Source organism: Aplidium turbinatum, chromosome 7 (assembly GCF_918807975.1).
Source record: "Aplidium turbinatum chromosome 7, kaAplTurb1.1, whole genome shotgun sequence".
Lineage (NCBI taxonomy): Eukaryota > Metazoa > Chordata > Ascidiacea > Aplousobranchia > Polyclinidae > Aplidium > Aplidium turbinatum.
The window spans coordinates 29692879-29719791 of record NC_137478.1 but is presented as its reverse complement, the minus strand read 5'-3'; the positions used below and the strand labels follow the sequence as shown (position 1 = coordinate 29719791).

Sequence of the window (26913 nt, the reverse complement as noted above, 5' to 3'; positions counted from 1 at the left end):
CTGACAAAGGGGTACGAACAGCAAAAATGGTTGGGAACCCCTGCTTTAAAAGCTTTAAATGGTTATAAGCTCAGCATAAGTGACCATTTTTAGCAATTGAAGTTGTTCATGCATCGTTTATAGATGATCAACAAACATCTTACCTTCTGCTCAAAATCTAAATCCAGTGATATAATCAATCCTGATGATAGTACAGCGTTCTCCCAAAAAATATTTATCTTTCCTGGGTTCGCTTTGGCTCAATGTTCATCGTGATTAATTGAAAATGATTCGAATGCTGTGATTAGCAGTGTTGTACGTTGACGCCGTCAATTTGACGGCGTCATTTGACGGCGTCAACTTTTTGTTGACGCTGAGGCTAGCGCCGTCAATTTATTTTTCAGTTGACGGAAATGATAGCGCCGTCAACTATTTTGCCGATTTTAAGCGTCAAGCGCTAAGCGTCATTTTTTGTTTTCATGGAAAATCTCATGGAAGAGGGGGCAATGGTGCCCTTTTAAGGTCATGTAAGCTACTGCACACTTTGCAATATAACAATTTATGCTATTCGCTTTTAGCCTAATTATAATGTTCGATTTTTGCCTCAAAATAATATTCACGACACAAAATTCTCCATCACAGTAAGTTATTCTTATTAGGCTACATGATTATAAAATAGCATGATGCCCTTCCGTGCCATTGTTCTTTGTATAGCGGACACTTGTATCATTACTCGATAATGAGCTGCTGATAGATGAGCATTATCGCTATATCTTATCTTAAAACTTACAAAAAGATTGGTCTTTCAGCAACAAAAGTGCCCTTATTTCATACTCCTGCCCCTCCAGTGAAAAATCGCACCGGCGCCCCTGAATATGCGTCCCAAACGCACCAGATTGTCAGACAAACGTTTTGAAATGCTTGTTTTTCTGCAAGGAAATAACTAATAGGCTGAGCAGCTAATTACAATACAGTCTGAAAACATAATACCTGCTCTTTATTTATAGCTATTGTTAGCCTGAACTTGGTTGAAATATTTCCGTTTTATGAGACGCTGGCAAAAAATAGCGCTAGAAATTAGCGCTGACGCCGTCAATTTCTTTAAGAGCTTACGCAGTCCTTTACGCCGTAAAGTTTTTAGGCAATTCGTGCTGACGCTGACGCCGTCAAATTATTTCAATGACGCGTACAACACTGGTGATTAGCTTACCGGCGACTCGCGTATAGCTTTTTGTTGAAATGAACTTACTCAGAGTGTAATAAATTGTTTGGACGTAACCCAATTGCTAAAGGAGCGACCATGAGAAAGGAACTAGCCATCTTATACTTTTGTTAGTGTTGAAGGCGTGGGGTAGCCTAATGAAAAACCACTAAAGTTACTTTGTTTTGTTTGTCTATGGTAAATTTAGATCTAAGGATAAATTTTGAGTTTCTGTAAGCAACATTTGAAACCCCTCACCGCATCTTCCTGAAATTTAGTTAGCCTAATGGCCGTTTTCGAAACTTTAAAAAAGGAAGATTGACTTTTTGTACCTTACTTTCGATAGATAAATTAGTAACTTACAATTGATTGATTGAGAAAATGTTTATCTTCGGACTGAAAAAGTTTTTTTGAGATCTCTTAGCAGTTTCAAAAATTTGTAGAGACTTTGGACCATTGACGCAGAGCCGGTCACCGAGTTTGACAAAGTGAAATTTCCACATGTTGAAATGTTATTGTATGTGAACTATTCCATCCACTAGGTGCTGCTGAATGCAGAGCTGCCTTTGATTTTGCGTTGCTCAAGCGCACACTCGAAAAGTCGAAACAACGACGTAAGATCTTGCAGTTTCTTCTTATACTTAACATCACATCATAAAATGTGTTATAACTGCGTTCGATATGAAGTAAGCTAGTAATAGTGATAAACTAACCTAATTTATAACAACTCATGCAACTTTTCAACAATTTTAAAGCTCAATTCCAATTTCTTGGATGGTGAGGAAAAATTTCGAAAAAATTGATTTAATAATTTTAGGTTACGCAATCTTCTGAAGAAAACAAATTATTCACTGAATTAATCAACAATTAAGCTAAATCAATCTTTGTCTGCCAACATGTTAATAGAGATATAAAATGAAATGTGTCTTGCTTACAATAAAGGAAGGGGAGACACCCCAAAGAAATTTTCAAAACATTATCAAAAAACTACGCAACTCTATTCAAGCCTGTTAAAAAGCTTCGTCAAGAATAGTTAATTCAAATCCTTCTCTGGTCATTAAAAAACTTGTTTGAAACTTAACCCTACACCAAACCTTATAGAAATTTAATTTTTAATTTGTTGAACTTGATTACATACTGTTATAGTCGTCATTTTATTTACGTTGATTTTATGTAACTTGTGACCTGCTTCACTACATAATAACATTCAGCGTTTTCTGGTACAGACGTTGGAATTGATTACCACCGCACGACGCGTGTAATCAATTAAGCGTTCTGTACCACGTTCCTTGGTTGATTGTTTTGCGTTTCTTTCTTACTATATATTGCGTTGCTTTTATACACTGAATCAGTAAGTACAAGAACCAGCTAAGTGGCCGAGTGGTTTCGCCTTCGGCTCTGGCGCTGGTAGATCTGAGATCGATTCCAGGTCGGGTCAAACCGAAGACTTTAAAAACGGTACCGATTGTGTTCTATCCTGCAAATCGCAGTGAGAATGAGTTGGGTAATAATGTGATAACATCGTAAACCTGATATGAATTAAAAATGAGCCCTGTCGCTAAAAGACCTTAGCTGTTGTAGAGCGACAATAAATAAAACCATAACATTATTATTATTAGTAAGTACAAGAGGTAAATGGTTTTCTCACTTGGTTGGCTACTATTATTATTGCTTATTTTATATTAAACGTCTGGAAATACAACAGACATTTAACTGGCGTCGCCAGCAGGATCTTTGCAGAATTTCTACAGGATTTTAGAAACATGGAGAAACTGATCGAAGTCCGGCAACAACAAATTGCCAACCAAGAACGCCAGACGAAGGAACAAATTGCCAACCAAGAACGCCAGACGAAGGAGCAAATTGCCAGACAAGAAGAACGTCACCGAGAACAACAACAACGTCACCAAGATCAAACGAAAATACTCATGGAGCAACTACGAGAAATGCGAGCCCAAAGTTCAAGACCACAACCAACAACAATACAACAGCGGGTATCCTTACCTAAGTTCGTAACGTTCGATGCCACCACTGAACTGTGGGCAGACTATTGGAAGAGGTTTAACACCTTTGTAGCAGCACATTCAGTCGCACAAGACAAAATGCCGCAGGTTTTTCTCACCAATCAATCACCTACAATCTACAAAATGTTAACAAATTTGGCTGCGCAGGAAACAAACCCAAAGGAAGTCAACGATCTCACCATGACGGAAATTACAAATTACATGGCTCAACAATTCGACCCAAAACGCTTCATCGTGAGGGAGCGATTCCGTTTCTGGAGCGAAATAAAGCGCAAGCCCGGTGAAACAGCTCAAGAACTAGCCATCCCCATACGCCAGGCAGCTGCCACATGTGACTTCTCGTCTATTTCAAATCCATTGGACGAAGCTTTACGTACTCGTTTTATTTGTTCAATAGGTAACGAGGCGGTGCTTAAGGCGTTATTCAAAATCAGAGCTGATGAACTTACTTTCAAACGTGCGGTGGAGGTTGCATCAGAAACCGAAGAGGCAGCCAAGATGGCAAAAGAAACTGTTTACGGCACTCCACCAGCACCAGTTGCGAAAGTAAGGACCATCAGCAAACCTGAAGCCACTGCGCAAAAAACTATCTACACGCGTCGCACTTTTGAGGCGATTGGCGGGTTCCGGCTGGGGAGCTGGTGCTAAAACTCTTCGTACAGCTACCCTAGCCCTTGTTCATTCCACCGCTGAGTACCGCGCCGGTCTGGTGTCGTAGTTCTCACACCCACCAGATTGATACCGCCATCAACGACGCACTGCGTACTGTGACTGGATGCCTGCGTCCCACTCCAACGGACTGCCTACCCATCCTAGCAGGCATCCAACCCGCTGAGCTACGCTGTAAAGGAGCCACGATTTCTCTCGCTCGCCGCGCTTTGGACCCCGACCATCTCCTCCATGCAACATTCAAGAGACCACCACCTGTAAAGCAGCGGCTGAAATCAAGACGCCCATTCGTGCCTGCCGCACAACAACTCCTCAAGAACGCAGAAGAACTTGGTTTAAGTGCGGCACACTGGACGAACCACATGTGGAACACGGAGTGGCAAAATCACACCTCCACGCTCCGTGACTTCATACCCGACGACGATCCCCGTCCACCAGGGATGTCCCTCGCAAGGCTTGCGTGGGTCAGGCTAAACCGCCTGCGAACTGGTGTCGGCCGCTTTCGTTCGGACATGCACAAGTGGGGCCTGGCTCCTTCATCAGAATGCGACTGTGGTGCCACGTAACAGACCGCAGACAAGGTCATCCACAACTGCCTAACCCACCGGCCTCCACACGGTGCGCATGGTCTGAGGGTCCTGGACGACGAGACTGCTGAGTGGCTGAAGATTTTCTGCCCTCCAATCTAGCCTGGAAAGATCGCTCATACGCCATCATCATCAGCAAACCTCCGAAAACTAGGCAACTTACAGGTACTTTCTTTTCTTCTAAAAATAAAGAATGCTATCGCTGTGGTAATTCCAACCACAACGCCAATGACTGTAGGTTTAAGAAAGACACTTGCCATTTCTGCCATGTTACGGGACACTTACAGAGTGTCTGTCGAAAGAAAGCTAGACAGTTCAAACCTTCTAAGGTAAATTGTATCGAGGAAATTAACATGCTCTCGTTCTTGCAGAAAGCCTCGAAATTCAAAGTTGGAAGTACCGATTTCCATTAATTCGGTAACCACACACTTAGAACTGGACACTGCTACAAACGGAAATTTCCTTTCCAGCGACGTCTGGACTCGGATAGGCGCACCTCAATTGCAAGCACCAGTGTCGCAGTTCCAATCTGCTACCAAGCATCTAGTACCAATCACGGGTTCTTTCACGGCCCAGGTAACTTGTCCTTCCACGGGAAGGTCAGATAATATTCCTTTTGTAGTCACAACAGTCAAAGGACTAAACTTGCTAGGTTGTGATGCAATCTCGTCTTTAGGAATTTCTATCGATAAATTCCTTCTGTCTAACTATTCTACTTTACAGAGTATCCAGTCATGCGACAAGCCTGATAAGAGTCTGGAGAAAGCATGCTCCCTCTTATGTGACGAGTTCAAAGATGTTTTTAAGCCTGAACTTGGGTGCTTACGAGATTATGAACTAGACATAGATTTTAAATCTGATGCTAAACCTGTTTTTCTCAAACCTAGGCCTGTACCTTTCGCGCTAAAGGAGGACTTAGCACAAGCCTATGATTCGGGTATTGCACGTGGTGTATGGACACCAGTTCAGTTTTGCGATTGGGGCACACCGGTTGTTCCAGTCCGTAAGCCTTCAAACTCTTCAGAAGCGAAGGCCAAGTTACGCATATGTGGCGATTATTCAGTCACAGTGAACCCTTCCCTGGAGACTCATCGTCACCCGTTACCCTTATCAGAAGACTTAATGCAAAGTTGGGTGGTGGGTATGGTTTCAGCAAGATAGACTTGGCTGATGCCTACAATCAGATTCGACTTGGTCCTGACAGTCGAAAGCGACTCGCATTAAGCACTCACCGTGGCGTACTTTTACAAAATGTTTTACCTTTTGGCATATCTTCTGCTCCAGGTTATTTTCAGAAGATCATGGACGACCTTACAGCCGACCTTCCAGGGGTCGCAGTCTACCTAGACTTCATTCTTGTCAGTGGCACTACTGCTGAGGAGCATCTCCAGAATCTTAGACGGCTCTTCGATCGACTTCACTCAAAAGGCCTGAGGTGTAGAAAGGACAAGTGTAAGCTTGCACAACCTCAGATAGAGTATCTCGGACACATTTTGTCCAGGCAGGGCATCTCCAAAGGTCCTAAGGTAAACACCATACTGGAGATGTCTGCCCCACTGACGTATCTTCTCTTCGTTCATTTTTAGGTTCCTTACAATTTTATTCGAAGTTTCTACCGTTGAACGCTTCCACAGTAGCAGAACCACTATACCATCTCACGAAAAAGGACATTCCTTGGAGATGGGGAAAACAAGAGGAAAACTCTTTTGTTCAGCTGAAGCATTATCTTTCTACTGATGAGGTTCTTACACATTTCAATGCGTCACTTCCGGTAGGTATCGCATGTGATGCTTCTAGTGTGGGCATCGGTGCTACTTTGTTTCACCGTTACCCAGATGGCACAGAACGGCCTATAGCAAACGTTTCAAAGATATTAACAGCTTTGCAAAAAAAAATATAGTCAAATCCAAAAAGAGTCTTTGTCGATAATTTTTGCGCTAAAGAAGTTCTATCAATATCTTTTTGGTAGATCATTCATTTTGGTCACAGATCATAAACCATTGCTTAGTCTTTTTGGCCCGACCAAATCGACACCTTCTTTGGCAGCAAATCGTTTGGCTCGTTGGGCACTCTTTTTTGTCGCAATTTACATACACTATTGAGTACAGGAAGACGAAGAATCATCAAAACGCTGATGCTTTGAGTCGCTTACCAGCAGGAGGGGATAAAGTCTTCGATGAAGAGGAAAGTGCGGATGACATTGATATCGTCTGCGCTATCGATGCTTTGGATTTGCAGGTCCAGACCCCAAATGCTGCCTCACTACGCAAAGAATCTTCTAAAGATCCTACCATTTCCACGGTAATGCATTTCATTCATGACGGATGGCCGGCCAAGTCTTTTCCACAAGACCCGGTCGAACCGTTTTGTAAGTACGCAGACTCTCTTTCTACTTGTTACGGATGTCTACTTTACGGTTCCAGAGTGGTCATCCCGTCCAAACTTCGTCCTTCCGTCTTTCAATTGCTTCATGAAGGACATTTTGGCATCGAGAGAATGAAGCAGTTGGCAAGAACATCCGTTTACTGGCCAAACATTGACCGAGACATAGCGGAACTTTGTCACAAGTGCAGTACCTGTGGCGAATATCAACCGCAATCTAAAACCCAGGTCCAATCATGGACGGTTCCAGAAGCACCGTGGAGTCGCTTACACATAGATCATGCGGTAGAATTCATGGGTTTCCATTGGTTACTCAGCATTGATGTTTTTTCTAATTACCCATGTATTCATGCTACTACTTCCTTATCGTCAACAACTACTATCAACCTACTAGAAGAAGATTTTGCTCATTTCGGCTATCCCATGCTATACAGTAGTTATCGATAATGCTACTACTTTTAAATCCACAGAATTTCAAACTTTCTGTAAGGAGAGGGGTATGGTACACATCACGGGTGCCCCTTACCATCCGCAAACCAATGGGGCGGCAGAGCGCCTCGTACGTACGTTCAAGCAAGCACTTCGCAAATCTTCCCTACCCCCGAAGCAGGCCGTCTTGGAATTCCTACAGCAGTATCGACGCACGCCAACTCCGAGTGGCTACTCTCCAAGCCAATTACTCAACAATCGTCAGATTTGAACCAAGATCGACACGCTTCTCCTCACATCTCAAGTGGTACCAAGACAAAACCCTCACAACACGGACGCCTCCGAAGGAACAAAAAGACATTTCAAACCGGGAGATCCCTGTTACGCGCTATCATTCACTCCACGACGGAGCCAGGATCCTCGCTGGGTTTCAGCCGAGGTGATTAAGCGACAGGATAGCAGAATCTTCCTGGTACGTCTGCTGCCACATGGTCCGACGTGGAGGCGCCATATGGACCAACTGCAACTTCGCTATGCATCACCGGAGGACCAGGAGCCGGGAGAAACTCCTGCACCAACAGTCGACACCTCCGCTGTCTCCACCTCAGCTCGAACGGATTCGGACGACACACCGACTGTACCGGAATTCGGGTCACACAACCCACGAAGGTCGAGCCGTCGCCGCAGATCTCCGGCCCGTTTCGGACTTTGAGTTTGATTGTTTAATTCGGTGTCTTGTTCATATTTTTCTTTGTGTATAAAAATTATCGGGAGAGATGTTATAGTCGTCATTTTATTTACGTTGATTTTATGTAACTTGTGACCTACTTCACTACATAATACATTCAGCGTTTTCTGGTACAGACGTTGGAATTGATTACCACCGCACAACGCGTGTAATCAATTAAGCGTTCCGTACCACGTTCCTTAGTTGATTGTTTTGCGTTTCTTTCTTACTATATATTGCGTTGCTTTTATACACTGAATCAGTAAGTACAAGAGGTAAATGGTTTTCTCACTTGGTTGGCTACTATTATTATTGCTTATTTTATATTAAACGTCTGGAAATACATTTTGAGACAAAAAATAAGCAGAAATGAACCACAACGGCAATTAACTGTTCTCAAAAGTTTGTGAGAAAAGCATCCAGGCTCCCCGTACAACTATATTTCAGTTTCAGTCTCCAAACTTCACATTACTTGTTGTTAAATCTTTTTAGAATTATTTTTCTTCATTCAAAACTCTGGTGCACAACAAACGATTTGTACAAAAAAAAACTACATTGAAACAAATTTCGAACGTGTTCGACATCACATGATGTCCTCTTCAGGATAACGTACTGTACTTTTATCTACATCTAAATAAAATACAATGGTTAAATATTAAATTTATCAACAGAATAACAAAAACTGCACAGTGGTTCTGACTAGCTCAACCCTCAACAATGAACACGAGAATCTCAAAGGTCACTGCATTAACGGAGTTAAACAGATCATATAATGTGATATGTGGAAATAGGCAAGGTGCAAAAAAAAATAATTTGAAATATACAGAGCAAAAACGACGAGTCACAAGCACACAATTGTAAATTAAAAGGTGGATTGTTGCGTTTTGTGTGCAGAGCTTCCAAAATCTTGGTTTGATATTCAGACCTGATCCTGGACATGATCTCAAATTGCTTAATAAAAACGTTGTTTTGACATGTTGCTCATGAGAAAATGTGATCTTTAACTGCACTTTTTTGTACACAATTCAAATTCAGGTGTTTACCGGCTCTAGTCAATAAATATGTTGTTGACATATCGATGTATGTAAGGTTTGCATCACGATAACAACTAAATTGAACTTATACACAACATCAGAACAAATAGCAAAGGGAATAGGCGACTTTAGCTGGAAATATCTGCCTATTTTGAACGTTTTATATGCTGGATAAATATTACAATCGAATTTCTTTTTAACAATATTAGCTAGATATTTTTGAAAATCATACCGAATCTTTTCTCAAAAATGGTATATCAAAAAAGTTGCTAAAATCGTATTTTTCGGGTTTAGCTTTGGATTTAAAATCCAATAAAGCTTTTAACATTTTATCCAACATATATGAGGGTATGTTTTTAAATGTTGCATACTTTACAACTTGTTATTTTCATACTGGAAAAGTAATCCCGTCAAACAAACCAAACGGGCACGAGATAGAAGACAAAAAATTAATCTAGATGTCCACTTTTTGGGCAAAGAGCGTTGTGATTTAAAAACAAGTCAGTGTTGGTGGATTGTCGCTAGATGTGATTTAAAAGTAAGCCTGTGTTGGTAAGTTATCCCAGATCCGTGTGTCAAACAAATGAGATTTTTCAACAGTAAATTTGATGTTTGGATGTTGATAATTTTGGAGATTTAAAAATTGAGAACTAGACTGATCGCTGCCATATTTGCAAAAGCATCGTCAACATAAAGTACATACATTTTTAGATAAAAATCACGAGACACTTTAAATAGTTTGGTTTCAAAATACGCTAAAAAGAAATTGGCTAAAGTTGGACCAAGTGAAGAACGCATGATAATGCCATTGATCTTTAATCAAGCCATTATTATACATGAACATGCCTTCAGTGGCGAGGCTTAACAATTTTTTGAAATCCTTTTTCTCAATGGGTGGTCGGTGTGGTTGGTTGTCATTAAAAATGTCATCTGAATTAATATTGATGGTTTCTCGTAATAGGTTTAGATGTAGATAAAAGTACAGAACGTTATTCCTGAAGAGAACATCATGTGATGTTGAGAACGTTCGAAATTTGTTTTAATCTAGTTTTTTGTTTTCTATAAATGTTACAATAATAATCTGAAATGTGTTAAATCTGATTATGTCATTCGGCTTCGTATGCCTACTACGGTTCAACAAAACAATTTTTGAATACTTGCAATAAGCATTCAAGTGACAGAACATAGTCAAATGAAACAATTTACATTTCAACTTCATCCAAGTGTCTTCTCGCATAGTGCGTGAATAGACTCTTCACAGGGGTTATCATTACAACGAAAATCTGTGCCCCTTATATGTCCACAATCTTCATTATCTTTGTAATCGTCCGGCTGTCCAGCATTCCAATGAATGTTTTCAGGAGTCGCAGCCACTCCATCGATCCACACGAAGGTTCCCTCATTCTCGATGTCATTTAAACCAATCCAAGGTGTTGCGTTATCATGGATAGCACGAGCAATGAGGCTAAACATAAGTTATCTTTAGTCGGCATATAAATGTGGCAACAAAATGAAAAGCCACTAGTTTACATTTATGTACATTTGCCGCAAATTTGCCGCTTTTGTGGCCACTGCTAGTTATTTTGCATTACTTGCCGATTTACAAGCAAATATAACATTTTGCCACGCAACGTTTGTTATAAAGGGGCCCAATTTAACCAATAACTTTCAAAAAGTGGGTTTATCTACTTCTTTCTTGTGAGTTACTGGTGATTTTTATGATGAAATGCAATGAATAAATTTGGCAACAACAAGCCTACGACTTGATAATTAACATTTATCGTTTTGTTTATTAACAAGGTGACAAAGTCATCAAGCAAAACTACTGCGTCACGAACTTTCATGTTAACAAACTATCAGGATATGAAATTGAATTTTCGAAATCTATAACAAAATGAAAGCAATAGCCACTTTACAGTGTAACACTGCTGAGTAGCTACCCAGTTAGAGCTCCATTACCTTCCCCCAAATTTGCAGTACGGTATATCAATAGATGTAAGAGCCTAAAATTGCCTGATGACATGGCTTTTATAAAAACCGGCAATAACAGAATTAGTAGAAGACTATTAACTTAACATTGTCGACCAAACTTACTTATCGTAGCCTACATCAAAAATGTATTTTGAAAGTGAGACTGATATTGATAATCAAACAACAGTGTGGAAATTTTGAAGCAAAATTCTTCACTGCAAAAATTTATTCAAACAGTTATACTACGAGTGTTTTTGTTTCAAAACATTCAACTTCCAAATTTTGAAAAACGTTTGCTTCTGAACAGCTCTACCCAATACCATTACTTATTCCTTCACAAAAGCCTTTATACTGTATTTAAAACAATTGTGCGCATAAAACTTTGTAGCGTGTAAAGTATTAGTTTTATTCTTACACTCTTGTATCATAGTTTCGCATTCCAAACGTTGCTAGATCTCCTCCCATGCTTTGACACAAAGTTCGACTGTCCTGCCAGTTCTGTGAGGATGACGTCACAATATATTGGTGACCATTTCCTGGTGCAAACCAACCATCATCTGGTAAGATTTGTTCTACAAATATAATTTTGTAATGTCATAAGAATTTTGTATTTTAATTTTGTTAGTCCCATGCATAGCCTAATTAATTTAGGTCAAACTGCCACAAATTATTTTTGCAGACAACCTGGCCCGGATTTAGGGGGGGCAGAGGGTGCAGGTGCCTCGGGCCCCCCGACTTTGAAAGGGCCCCCAACGTGGAAAAAATGTGATTTTGTGTTATTTTTTTTCTGTCAGCCTTTGAAGTTTCTGCAAAATGCTGTGCAGTGCTGGATTAATGCTATTGTAGACGTAGAGGTTGTTTTTCGCACGAAAGCGCAAAAATATTTTTTGCACCGGGGCCCCCCGATCTAAAAGTGCCCCGGGCTCCTCATCAGCTAAATCCGGCCCTGCAGACAACAGTACTTTGTTGTGGTATTTAGCTGAATCTTCGTTTTCTTTTGTTTTGATTTTTTTTTGTATTCAAGCTTACACTCCGGGGTTGAAAATTTGAATTAATTGAAGGCAAGAAAGCCATCTTTATGTCCAATTTAAGGCATTCCATTAAGTTTCCTGCCAAAGACACAGCCGCATGCTCATAAGCGATATCGCACTGGCGCCCTTTGAGTGCGGTGTCAAGTCTCACACCATTCGACTACGGTGATACAATACAAAACTCCAAGTGCCATAAAGAATCTCAATTAACGTGATTACAATTCAGGTAAAAAGCAATCTTCTTCCTAATGGTGTATACTGTTTCCCGCGTGATGCTGGGAAACAGTATACACCATTACACCTACATCATTTAAGACTCTGGCATTTCCACTAAATAGAGTGGAATACTCACGTGTCTTGGATAATGAGATTGAAGGCTGGTTGCTTGTACGAAAAACATCGCAAACGTGAGGTAATAAAATGATCTAAATGTTGGCTCGGAGATGGTGAAATCGTGATCAATTCACCATCCCTTATCATGACCTCGTTAAAATAAGATTTATAAATGCTAAGCCATCACATTCACAGCACGCTTGGAACAGTGATAGGCTTGCACGCATGGAACAGTAAACGGTAGGGTTGGGATTTCGGGATCAAATTGGAAATCCCGGGATCGGGATTTCCCGGGATTTTTACTCCTTAATCCCGGGATTTTTCGGGATTAGCAAAGTAGGAAAATACACGTGCAAGCTATACAAACCACATTTATTTATGGTAGGCCTAATACTAACGCAAAAACATGAAAGCATCGAGAGTATCATCGTTAAGACGATCTGAGTTTGCTTGCAAAATATCCAATAGCTGAAAATGCGCGTTCAGCCTCAACAGATGTTGGCTTAATACTTTTCAATGCATCATATATATTGTTCAGGTTTTCTGGCCCTTTTTGCTTGCTTCATATAGCAGCATTGTTCAGGTTTTCTGGCCTTTTTTTGCTTGCTTCATATAGCAGCATTTCTTTTTACATTACTCGAGCGCCGACATCACAGTTTTGTGCTTCTTCACTTTCATCTTCTGCTACGAAAGCATGCGCATCTTGAGCTAAAGTCATTTAGTGTCATTGCTATAGCCTACTATCTTCTGTAATGGCATTTTCATGCTGTTCAGTAGAGCCTCGAATCAATTCAACAGTTGGGATTGGGAACAATCTTTGAAGAAGGTTCGTAGCCAGGGCAGCAAGTTTCTGACGTTTTATTTTATGACCAGGCTGGTCCTGCGGTTGATCAATGTAGAAAGGTTTCTTGAGGTACCCAGAACGTGAAGGGGAGAACCTCCATCAATGGGACAAATTTTGCGTTTTGCTAATTTTTTTAAATTTTGTAACGAAATGCAGTGCTTTTTTTTACAACACTAATGCCAATGCATTTTTTTTCAAATAACACTTGGTTTGATTTCATTATCTCCAGTGGTTTAGAAATAACGAGCAGTTTTTTAAGGTTACTCAAAACGTCCCATTGTTGAATCTGGCTCCACCATTGGGACAGGAAATTTCTAACAATGGGACACAATTTATTATCTGTGTTAATGCACATTATAAACTTGATATTCACTTTGTTATTGATTATATTTACTGTAGTGCATTATTAAAGTTTTCTAAATTTTTCTCAACTTCATCATTCAAAATCTTTTTGACACCATAATGAGGTTGAAAACTTAGATTGCTTTTAAGATCATTATTTGCTTGAGCTCTTTTGTATGTGTCAAACCAGCTTTTCAATGTTTGGCTTGGTATGTCAAATTCTCTTGCTACAGGTCTATTTTTTCCGGTTTGTAGGCCTATTGCTTTTTCAACAGCAGTTTTCATAGTTAAATGATCTGTGTTTCCCTTTTTACGAATAAGTCGAGTTGATTTACAGTGTCCCATTGATGGGCAAGACCTGCTGTCCCATTGATGGGCAAGACCTGCTGTCCCATTGTAAGATGCCATCCGCAAATGCAAAAAAAATCAGCTAATTTCTTAAAGACTACTTCACTGACAACAACGTTTTGTCCTAAGAACTGCCAGACATATAGACCATGCTACCATGCTTTTTCAACCTGCTTTGCCAAGTATGTACAAAAATATCTTCAAGACAAGTGACCTATCTTTTTTTACTTTGGGTAATCAAAAAACACAGTTGCTTTAACAAGCCAGCTATGCATGCAAATTGAAGGATCCCACTGTTGGTACAAGCGAAAGACTACATGGCGAATTGAAATTCGTCATATACGTTGTGCTTGCTTGATCAACCAAGCGTGGGAGACCAAGTGTCCCATTGTAGAATCGTCCCAATGATGAAGGTTCTCCCCAACCAGTTCAGCATTCCGACGCTCGTCGATTCGAAACCTAAAGCTTATCTTCAAGTCCTTTCTAATTTCCAAATTTAGTTATTAATCCCTTTGTACTGGACACTGAAGCTTCTTTTAAAACGACTTGATAGAAGTTACATTTTGCTTTTTCTGTAGATTTACAATACAAAAAGTTTTGCCACACCTCGGCTTTTCTCTTTGAACTTACATCTTCAAAATTCGCCATTCTGAGCTAAATTTTAACTTCTCCTTCGCAAAAAGATAGGGCAGAATTAACAGAAACTGTCCGAACAGCACAATGGCACAACAGACCCAGTTGCACGTATGCTACGACTGAAGCGATTGCGTAGTTCATTGTTATGCCATGGTTGTTATTATTATCACACTAATGAGGAGAGTTCAAGACAACCAGCTGATATTGTAAAGCTGCTTTAAAACCAAAATGATATGAGCGTCAAGCGATATGGCGCTACATCAGCTTTTGTAGATGTTTTCTAGAAATCCCGGGATTTTAATAAAATTAATCCCCGGATCGGGATCAGAAAAACGGGTTAACATCCCGGGATTCCGGGATCGGGATTTCCCGGGGTCCCAACCCTAGTAGGCCTAAACGGCACGCATGAAACAGTAAACGTTTTCAAGACTTGTTTTGGAAATACAACACACCAATACCATTCAGCTCTGCTGTGGAACCCATTGTTTTTCGCTTGAAAAGGACATTATGCGTCCCAAACGCAGCAGATTGTCAGACAAACGTTTTGAAATGCTTGTGTTTCTACAAAGAAATAACTAATAAGCTAAAGCAGCTAATTACAATATAGTTTCAAAACATAAAACTTGCTCTTTATTTAGCCTATAGCTATTGTTAGCCTAAACTTGGTTGAAATACTTCCGTTTTGTGAGACCTTGGCTAAAATAGCGCTAGAAATTAGCGCTGACGCTGACGCTGTCAATTTTTGTAAGAGCTGACGCAGTAGGCTACTTTATGCCGTGAAGTTTTTAGGCAATTCGCGCTGACGCTGACGCCGTAAATATATTTCATTGACGCGTACAACACTGTCGGCTGGACGAGTAATTTGTGCAGTGGTGGTTCTCAAACTGAGCGTCGCGACGCCCTGGTGCGTTGTTCCTATTTTCAAAGGGCGTCGCACGAAACTTCGGTTTCCTGACAACAAAATGAATTATAAAAGCTAAATATATTTACATAGGCTATTGTTCAGCTTCAATTTCAAGGCGACTGATTGTTGATCAATGCTTACTTTAGAAAATGCAAATGCTAGTCAGCAGTCCAGTAGCATTTACACTTTTACCATTACTATGATTGCAATGATATACTGTTTGAAAATGAAAGAGTGGTGAGAAATTCTTTGCAAAAAGTCGCAAAAATATTTTTTCATTTTTGATAAAAGCTACAGAAAAAAACACTAAATCAGCATATTGTTTACTGATTTTAGCCCATTGTGTTCACGTATAGCTTATGACATAACTTTGTCAAGTACCGTACATGTACTGTACGACATCAATCGTCATTAGTGCGTCGAGAGTTCAGCAAATCCTTTTAAATGCATTTATAATAGAAAAAAGTTTGAAAACTGCTTTATGTTACAGGATCACTACAAGTTGTTGATACCTTCAAGTGCTTCAAGTCTTTGTTCCAACTTCATTACTTCAGCGAGATTGCAAGTACAACTTCCAATATCTCCTTTCTCTCCCTTGGAACCAACTGGTCTCGGAAAACAGATTTCATTTGATTCACTAGCGTAAGAAGCGCAAACAAAAAATAAAACAAAAAAAGTTGCAATAAAAACAGCAAATTTCATGTTTATCGAAACTTAAATCTGTAGAAATGCAAAAATGATATATGTGATCTTTTTAGAAAGGAATAAAAGTTGCACTCTGCTATAAGCTCGACATGGAAGCTATAAGTGCAACCAGTAGGCTGCAAACAGAGCAGCACTGATGAAGTAAAAAAGGCTGCGATATCTGTCTTCCATGTGTAGGAAGTCAAACAACTGCAAATCATTGAGCTCAAGCATGGCAATTTATATCCTTGGCACTTCCAAACGCAAACAGTAATTCGCAAAGTACAATCTACTTCAAATTGTTTGTTTAAATTTATTTCATCTTAACTAAACACTTATAAAGTTCTTATGATCTCAACAATATAGCATCGTGCTGCATGGTTATAGGCAAAATGCTTTACGAAGAATTGTGTTACGAAGAATTAACTTTACGAACAACTGTTTACAAAAAAACGTGAGACACTGTGACGCACAATAATACCTCCCTAAACGATCGTGACTTCACTAAGTGGTGACTTCGCTAAATTTGTGACTTCGCTAAGTGGAAGGTTTGTCAAACTGTTGGTTCATGATAAGATTAATTTGCACAACTTATCAACAGACAATGCATGTGACGTCAGGACTAGGTAGGCCTTCCGCCTCCTTCAAACTGTTTGATCACAATGACACTGATTCTCGTAAATGTCAACCTGGTATGGGATGCTGCTTTTTGCTAAATTAGCTGAAATGGTGTGCAACGTATTTTCGTAAAGAGTTGTTCATAAAACAATTTTTCGTAAAATTAATTCGTAGTAACACAATTCTTTGTAAAGCATTTCTTCGTGCATGCAATTGACCGTAATACTAACTGTTCGTAAAACAGGTTTGGGTTAGGGACAATGCAGAAAGAGAAACTAGAGTCGTCCAAACTTGGCGTCAATACTTTCAAGATGATGAAATTTGTGATTACTTGCGTGGAATTGCACACATTACTTCATACTAAACTCGGCTGGTGGACAATTTGTACGAAGTTACTTAAAGTAGTGTTTGTAGTGCAAGCGAAGATTTGCTGAACACAGACAATTGTTGTATTCGAATATATAACAAAAAAAGAGATTTTTCATTTGCTCTTATTTTTTTATACCGTCGTAACTTGGTTATTCATGAAAATTTGCATTATGCACCTTTATCGGAAATTTCAACACAAACCTTGCTGTTGCGAAAAATTTTCACGAACAATTGACCTACCACCTGTTTATAAACAATTCACCTATACGAAGAATTAATGTACTGTATACGAAGACTTGTTTTACGAAATTTTTATTTTACGAACAATTCTTTAAGAAATATTTACCTATTGTCAAACTGTTGGTTTATGATAAGATTAATTTGCGCAACTTATCAACAGACAATGCATGTGATGTCAGGACTAGGTAGGCCTACCGCCTCCTTCAAACTGTTTGGTCACAATGACACTGGTTCTCGTAAATGTCAACCTGGTATGGGATGCTGCTTTTTGCTGAATTAGCAGAAATACAGCAGTCAATCGTAATAAAGTGCTGCAGTTTTGATGAAAGAAAATACCCATCAACTGTTACATAGTAGATGATGACTCTGGGTTCATAAAATGTAATTTGTTAAAGAGAGTTAACTGGTGGTACAAAACTTGAAAATTGCGAGTAAAATGTTGCTCATAGTGGCTTGAAGCTGCAGGTTTTTGTCTGACTCTCTTCAGGAGTTATCATTAGAATAAAAAAAACTGTGGTTTTGTCTTTGGTGCAGTCTCAATACGTCACACGATAGACAAAATTCTTCAACTGCCGATCATCAAAATGTCAGACAAAATACGATTTTCATTTTTGTAAATGGGTTGAAATTATTTATAGTTCGTTCCTCTGAAGACTGACAATGTTGCTAGGTTTCCATGTGTAGGAAGTCAAACAACTGAAAATCATTGAGCTCAAGCATGGCAATTTATATCCTCGGCACTTCCAAACTAGAGACGGTACATTACGGGACGCGCAACTCCGTTGTTCCTTCAACATTAGAAGGGTCAATTGCCAATTTGACATTTTTTACGCTTTACAGCAGGCTTGCTTTCAACTAAAAACCTTAAGTTACTTTAAAATCAACTTGACTCTTCTTATATTACCCATAAAAAGTAAAATATTTTGTAAATTAGAAAAAAACGTAACCCTTCTAGTGTTGCGGATAAGCCAAAAGCGGATGAAGTTTCGCATCCCTATGATCTACAATCCCTATTCCAAACGCAGATTGTAATTTGCAAAGTACAATCTCCTTCAAATTGTTTGTTCAAATTTAATTTATCTGAACTGAACACTTTTAAACTGCTGGATCATTGCTTGCGAAGTTCTTATATGATCTCAACAATGTACCATCGTTCTGCTCAATAATAGCTCGGTAAACGATCGGCGGACGGCGAAGTGGAAGTGCAATCTAGTTTGTGACTTCGCTAAGTTGGAAGGTTTGTCAAACTGTTAGTTTATGATAAGATTAATTTGCTCAACATATCAACAGACAATGCATGTGACGCCAGGCCTAGGTAGGCCTTCCGCCTCCTTCAAACTGTTTGGTCACAATGATACTGGTTCTCGTAAATGTCAACCTGGTATGGGATGCTGCTTTTTGCGAATTAGCTGAAATGGTGTCCCAAGTTTTTTCGTTTTTTCGTAAACCGGTCAAAACACTCCACCTGCTGCAGCGACCTGCAAATTACAAATACGCTTACCGCCCGCAAACGAAGAAATGTCAAAATCAACAAACTTTAGTTCGAAACTGGAGAGAAGAAGCTTTCTTAGTCCGAGGATAGTTTTCTACAACTATTCAATTCCAATTTTCATAACGTAACAACTACAGTAAAATCAGCCCCGCCCCATTAGCGCAGTGGTTACGCGCCCGGCTCAACATCACGCGACGCTGGTTCGACTCTCGGGGTGTGCGCTTGAGCAACTCATTTCAGGACTGCTCTTCATTCAGCGGTAGCCTACCTAGTGAATGGAATAATTCCCCAGCAACAACACTTTAACAATCGGAAAACTTCACTCTGTCAATCTCGGTAACCGGCCCTGCATCAAGAGCCTCTACAAGTATGCGAAACTACCTGGAATAACCAATCAAGGCTTTGTCAGTCCGAGGATAAAGATTCAAAACCAACCAACAGCAGTCAGTTAGTCCATCCATCAGTAGTCATATACATGGCCTCTGAGAGAAATTTTCACTAGGGTTACGAAGAGTCATTCTGGGCCCCCCTCTCACTCCGGGCCCCCTTTGTCTTGGGCAAAACGCGTGATGGTTTCTTAGGAGTATTGCACACCATACAACATTTTACTGCAGAATTGGACATCTGTGCGTAATAATAGTATCAGGCTGCAATAAAACTATTAGACTATTCAATGTTTTGTGTTGTGCTTATCATGTGATCTGTCCCCCGCCAATTTGTGCATAAAGGCTACTGCATTGAACTCGTGTTTCAGTTGTTGATGGTGCTGTTGAGAGGTGTTGTTTGTACAGCTTTAATGTAAAATTTTTAAATTCATTTATTTTAGATGTAGGCCTAACCTATAATTATTAATAATGAGGACAATATGTGGTGTCGAAAACGTTGGATTTAGTAGTTTTTTCTTGTTTTTGTTTTGTGTTTAATAAAAAATGTCAAATCAGTTAACGTTACTGAGTGTTAGCCCATATGTAGCCTATCTGGTACAACAAGTCAAGCTCTCTACCAAAGCTCAAACATAACATCGTGTTAAAACATAATCAAATTAATCATCTGACCAATAACCTTTTTTCCTTAACTTTTGCATTCACCACTTGCCTATAGCATAGGTGAACGAAGTCACTTTCTTTTTACTCCGGCTGCGCTCCTGCTCCGCAAGTATTCACTCCGGCTCCTTCTCCAAAATTCATTTTGAATTGAAATAAGCGTAAAACTACCTTTTTCAAATAGTTTTTTAAAAACACAGAAAGCTCAAAAATACCCGGCTAGCGAGTTGGGCTTTTTAAAAAAATCCTGGGTTTTTCTCAACCCTGCTTTTGCTACACTATGCCCCCCTCCTCGAGTAATGGGTAGTACCAAATTTAAGTCATAAATAGAGTAGACAACCGGAAACAGACATTGCCGTCGGCTGCAGCGTGGGTCAGGTGTACGTCGGAAGGCGTACATCGATGCATAGCGCTCAAGTCCGCTTTCCCGCAATGCAGGATAAAGATAAACAAACAAACAAAACTCCCCAACAGGAAAATAAACAACTTTTATGATTTAATTTCTAAGGGTGCTTTTAACAGAACATTTTTTCACGTAAAGCATTAAATCACCACTTTGGGTCCCTAATTTGAGCGCAATGCACTCAATTACCTTTCCAGCCCCTTTTTCTACATTGCGGGCCCCCTCCAGGACTAAGGAACAACAACTTTTATGCTTGAATTTAATCGCTTAGAATGGTTTTAACCAAACATTTTTGCGCGTAAACTATAAAATCACGTTCGGGCCCCCCAACAATCACAGGCCTGGGCCCTCAAGGGTACACCGTACCCTCCGTGCTCCCCTCTCATTGGCCTTGGTCATATATCTTCTGCAATTGTATGTTTGGAATAGACCTTAATATACTGTATAGGCTATACTGCAATTATTGTTTTATTAATTAAATTTGCTCATTCTTTTTTATAAGTTTCGCTGCGAACAAACAGTGACTTCAACACAATTAAAATGACATCGATCATTTGTTTATTGTATGACGTTAAATTTACAATAAGCGGTTCTATTAAGAAAAGATCATAATTTGGCCTACATAAACATTTATAGATTTAAGAAATTGTTTACTAACTCTTCGATTGAATTGTGCAAAATCAAAGCATGCAACACAACTACATCCTCACGCTTTCATGCACAGGATTATCTGTGTTTAGGTTTCTAATGCTGAAATGACATTTCTTGTTCTGAAAACAGTTTTGGATTACTTGTGATCAGTGGCGCGGGAACTATTTTTCTCTAGGGGGGGCTGAAGCTGTCGTAGTGTTGTCGGCTTCTGGGGGGCGAAGCCCCCCAGACCTCCCTATGTGGGAGAGCACTTAAATACTGGTAGTGAGTATTCGGTCTCCTCCTGTGTAAAAAAAACTACCCCAAAACACACACATTGTAAATTGTACCAAATGAAGAACGGCAACAACAAAGCAGTGGTTCAGGGAATTAAAATGAAAACGCATAAATTAGAAAGTGATATGAAAACGACAGTTTGTGAAAATGAGCTTTCACACGCTTCTGAAAATTGATTTTCGCTCAGGTGTTTTCTCTATCAACTGTGTCATGACTTCTTTGACATCGACAGTGTCCAAAATATTTTGGTGGACATGCATCAACGCAAGATGAGTAAGTCTTATTTGTGTCATTGAGCTTCTCAACCACGTTTTCGGGCCTCTTAGAGCAGAAAAAGAACGTTTTGATAATGCAGCTGAAACCGAGAGGCAAAGGCAGAGCTCCACGAATTTTCGCGTTTCTTTGAAAAGATCTTGTGTTTGAGGGTTTAGTTGAGATAATATCTCAGCAACCTTTTGAACGGAGTTTGCGGTTTTTCCACTTAGTCTACAACATCGCTGGGCAAAGTAAGTCCGTTTTTAGGCGATCTTTTCTGATGGCATCGGGTAGGCCACCGGTAAGTTGATCTCAATATCAGATCTTTTCTCACCGTTTGCACAACTCAGAAGGGCCTTCTCTCTGTTGGCTGCTGTAAGCAGATCCGCCTGGTCGAATCTTCGATCAAGCTCAGCTTGAACCAAATCAAGGGCTTAAATATATTGCCGTTTCCACGCTCTTTTTCCCGCAGAGGACAAAGCATCCGATTTCTCTGTGTTTCGAAATCTTGCTGGAGTTTTGCTCACTCGGGGATCCTTTGGCATCTTTAGGTTATTGACAGACGCAAAGACGTTTGCTACTTCCATAAGCTTGGAAACGGATTCATATTTTCTGAGATTTTTGATCCGTTCGCGGAGAATGGTGATTGATTCCAAAGCCGAAGAAGCAAAGATCTTCATGTTTTGGAGCTATCTTGCGACGGCTTCTGCAGGCTGAAAAACTTCACCGCTGCAGGTAATCGCAAAATAAATCCGCATCGTGCGTGCTTTTTTTGCCAAGCCGAATATGTTTGCACGTGCATCTCTTCTCATTGCACTATCTTCTGTCATGTCGGTAAGACAAGACAAAGCAATATCATGTATTATTGTAATGTTCAGAAGTACGCGTGAAATGTAAATGTTGCAAAATGATGTACAATAAACGATGGACCGCCGTGTTAGTAAGGTGGGTGGCTAGTAGCCTACCTCTACTGCGAGTTAGGCTATAGTTCCTTGTGATTGACCACTCTTTATTGCGAATGATGTGCGCGACCACACGACCGTAACACTAACATGAACTCGATTCATCGTAGCAATTATTGTTCGAAAAATTTTCTGAAAATATGTTATGAAGCCTACCTTGAATTGTTAGAATTTTCTAAGGGGGCTAAAGCAATTATTGAAAATTTCAGGGGGGGCTGAATTTGCTCTAGGGGGGGCTGCAGCCCCTTGAGCACCCCTACTTCCCGCGCCCCTGCTTGTGATAACCATTCAGGTGACAGAACATGGCCTAATGAAAGAGTTTACATTTAAAGTTTAGCCAAGTCTCTTCTCACACAATGCGTGAAGAGAAATTTCACAACGTAGATCGTTAGACCGAAAATTCATGTTTGCGCCCATCAGATGCCCACAATCTTCACCACCCCCCGAGTTGTTTGGCTCTCCATCATTCCAGTGGATGTTTTCAGAAGTCGCAACCATTCCATCGATCCACACGAAGGTTCCTTCGTTAGCTGTATCAGTTAAACCAATCCAAGGTATCGTCTTTATACGCTGCATGGTACGAGATATGAGGCTAAACATAAGTTATCGTTAAAAGTTAATGTTTATATAAAATCAAAATTTTATAATACTGCGTAGAAGTCGTTGTACAAAGATGAATTAAATGTGATCATACTAGTCATGTCATGACGTCCAGCGATGTAATCTATTCATGCTTGCGATTTTACTCTATTCATGGCCAGTCCAGCTGTCCAGTCCAGCGATTTTACTCTATTCATCCTTGCATTTTTGCGTGTAATGGATGTACACTATGTATGCATTGCAGTTCTCAAAAAACACATAAAGAATAATAAAATTGGTTTGCCCACTATCTGTTTATTTTTGCCCTAATCTGTGATGTTTTTTTTTGTTTTGTTTTTTTTTCAAAGCGTCTGAGATGTTGTCCCCATTTTTCTATATATTCATTTATAGTGTACGTTTACTGCACTAATGAGACCTTAAAGTCGAAACAGTGACGTCTGTCTGCAGTTATTTAATGCTCTTGGTTCGCCAATTGAGCACTCTGGTAGCAGACACTTTGCTGTTGCATTGCGCATAGCTCACCGCTCCGGCAATTTGTGCACTCTGGCAAAGTGGGTGAAAATATCCAAATGTGGTTCCTTGCGCACCAAAATTGGAAAAATTACCACGCTGCATTACTTATGAAGTAATAAGGCGTTCAAGTCTAGTGTACGATTTACTGCACTGAGGAGACCTTGAGGTCGAAACAGTAACGTCTTGTCTGCAGTTATATTCATTTAAACAGTAAATACTATTAATATACAGTACTACAAAAAGTGCTCAATGCCAAGCAAAAAAACAAGCAGAGCAAATTACATCAAACATAGGCTAGTTACTATTTGCTAAAAACCTTTACAGCCTGTTTCACCTTAAAAGGGGGATGATCAGAAGGTCCTTATTCAGATAGAATTCTATTTTTTGACAAAGTTGCTAATGTTAACAAAAACCGAGGGGTCAGACATATCTCGCTCTCCTCTGTCTCAGACCCGCCCCCCTGCCTCCGCGTAATCGAATTCTCTTTGAATAAAGGCCTTCTGATGATCCGCTTTTATGGTGAAACAGGCTGTAAGGGTTTTTAGAGAATAGCAACTATATTTGATGTTATATTCATTTAGAAACTGTATATTTTGGACTTTTTGCGTTCAACAAAATCAGATTGCATGAATTTTGAAACTAAATTCTTTAAAGGGAGAACATGTTTGAAACGAAAACAAGGAGCTTTCCTTTTGCAACGAAACATTTTCAAATTTTGAGAAATAATTATTTTGAAAGTCCCTACCCATTTACTCACTCCTCAAAATATACATTTAGATTAGAACAAATGCACAAAGTAGCTTAAGCTTTCTACATTACATAATATTTTTCTACTCTTACACTCGTGTATCATAGTTTCGCATTCCAAACGTCGCTAGATCCCCGCCCATGCTTTGACACAAAGTTCGACTGTCCTGCCAGTTCTGCTTCGATGACGTCACAATATATTGGTGACCATTTCCTGGTGCAAACCAACCATCATCTGGTGAAAGTTGATCTAGAAACACAATATTGTAATTTGATGTAATAAAACGAGTGTAAAAGATAGAAAAAAATCCCACACAGTTTTGTCAATAGCACCTAGGCATGGTTTAGTTATACAATATTACACTTAATTAGCCGAAGTCTTGATAATGCAATACAAAACAGCAAGTAACATAAAGACCAAGCATGATGAGCAAACAAATCAAGGTTACAATTGGATCCTCGGTGGGCTACCTTTAAGTGTTTGAATTTTTTGTTCCAGCTCCATCACTTCAGATAGATCGCAAGTACATCTTCCAACATCCCCTCTCTCTCCCTTTGCTCCAGCAGGTCCGATTGGTCCCGCCACTCCCTGCTTCCCAGGACGTCCTTGGGTGATTACTGCATCATTAGAGACACGTTTCACAGCGAGATAGACTTCATCTGATTCCCCAATGGAAGATGCGCAAGCAAATATCGAAATGGATAAAATTGCAAAGAATCCATCAACCTTCATTTTTACTAATTCTTATCTATTGAAGTAGATATAATTACGATAAAAAAAAGGGTCAAAAAGGAACTTATAGGCTACTCCGGCGTTATAGCTTTTACTCAACATGCACTGGCACAACAAGCAGTAGAATAAAAAAGACAATTATGATGTAATCACTGACAGTGACACTATCTTATCAACAATGATCGTTGTCTTGATCCTGATCTTCACAAAAAGATCATGCATTTCTACAAAAAGTTTTCAAATTTAAACTAACAACAATTCGATTGTTTCTCAACTTCACTATTTCGAGACTCTTATCAAACCAAGAAAAATTATCAGTTTAGTTCAGTAGACCATAGCTCCAAGGCCCTAGACCAGGGATGTCCAACCTTTTATTATAGTGGGCCGCATTGTTACTTGAAATAATTCAAAGGGCCGCAGAATCTATTACATTTCAAGAAACATGGCTACATAAAGTAACAATTAAAAACCATTAATTTCATTTTTGAAAATGGGAACAAATAACACATACATTAACAAAAAAAAAAAAAATTATTTCTACAATATCTTTGACAGTGTTTTCCAGCTAAGATGTTATCAACATTTGCAATTTACATTAAAAGACGTTGTCTTGATTCTTAAGATGTTTGCTAAGTGTTAGTCGGTCAGTGTGTTTCTTTCTGCAGTTTTTTATGTTTTTCATGGATGAAAATAACTGCTCGCAACAATATGTGCTGCCCCACATGCATAATAATTTTCTGGACAAACTAACTAATTTATAAATGTAATTGTTCATAAAATAAAGGAAGAGTGTGTTCTCTGTGGAAAGTTTTCAAACTTTCTCGACTTTGCAGTTCAATCAGTTCAAGTTGGAATTTGGGTGGCGCTTTATCACACTGAAATGAAACTGGGTCACTGAATAATTTTAATTCAATTTCAATCTTTTGAAGTTAGAAAATCTGACTGTAAACTCTTCAAGCAAATCTTCCATTCTATAAGCAAACCAGTAATTTACATAACTTATCGTACTTTTCATAGTTTACAGAACAGTCTTGAGCTCTTTCAGATAGACTACAAAAATATACAATTGCGCCAGCTTTTAGTTGTGCTATGAAAAGTTTTAATTTCATGGTAAAGCTACTTATTCGCTCGAACATTGAAGTACGCAAAATGACCTTTCTCTTGTAAATGCAAATTGAGCTCAGCTAGCATTTCTGTGATGTCAACTAAGAAAGCCAAATCATTCAACTATTCTTCATTTTCTATTAAGTTCGCGTTTTGTTTCTTTTTCTCCATAAACTACTTCATTTCGGGTAACAATAATTGAAATCTTTTTTAGGTGGCTGCTCTACTGAGGCATCGAACTTTAGATATAATCGGACTTATATATAATCCTGTTGCCCCCATGCTATACTGTTATTACGCCTCTAAAAACTGACTGGTACATTTTAATTAGGCTAAGATCCAAAGTTTAAAATACTACTTGAAGTGAACATGATTAGCGGGCCGCACAAAAATCTCAGGCGGGCCGCAGTGTGGCTTGCGGGCCGCAGGTTGGACATCTCTTCCCTAGACATTTCTCTTTGCAGAAGCGTACTGTTCATGAGAGAAATCAAAAGCTGTAGTCGAAGAGGCGCCAGCACTCCGCAATCGACGGCATGCCTTTAAGTGTCTTGCCAAAGACGCAGTCACATGCTTTTGAGCAGTGTCAATCTGGCGCACTTTCGAACGTTGAACCAAACTTTTCACCACTCGACTATGCAACCAGCAGCTAGGATACGTATCCAGCCAGAGCATTTTTAGAACAAAGCCAACCACAAGAAAGAGATATATTTTTTTATAATTTTGAAGTCATTTAATTAAAAAAGCTCTTTGCTTTGGCACAATATATTTTGATGCGTTGTTAT

At 39.5% G+C, this 26913-nt stretch overlaps 1 protein-coding gene across 1 annotated transcript; it reads right to left on the bottom strand.

Moving 5' to 3' along the window:
- Positions 1–10173: 10173 nt before the first annotated feature.
- Positions 10174–25027, bottom strand: LOC145773922 (C-type lectin mannose-binding isoform-like). The gene is made up of 3 exons (XM_082585047.1): positions 24766–25027; positions 11419–11575; positions 10174–10497 (listed from the first exon to the last, which is right to left on the bottom strand). The coding sequence occupies exons 1-3, from the start codon at positions 25025–25027 to the stop codon at positions 10248–10250; spliced, it is 669 nt and encodes a 222-aa protein (XP_082441173.1). The 3' UTR covers positions 10174–10247.
- Positions 25028–26913: the final 1886 nt, after the last annotated feature.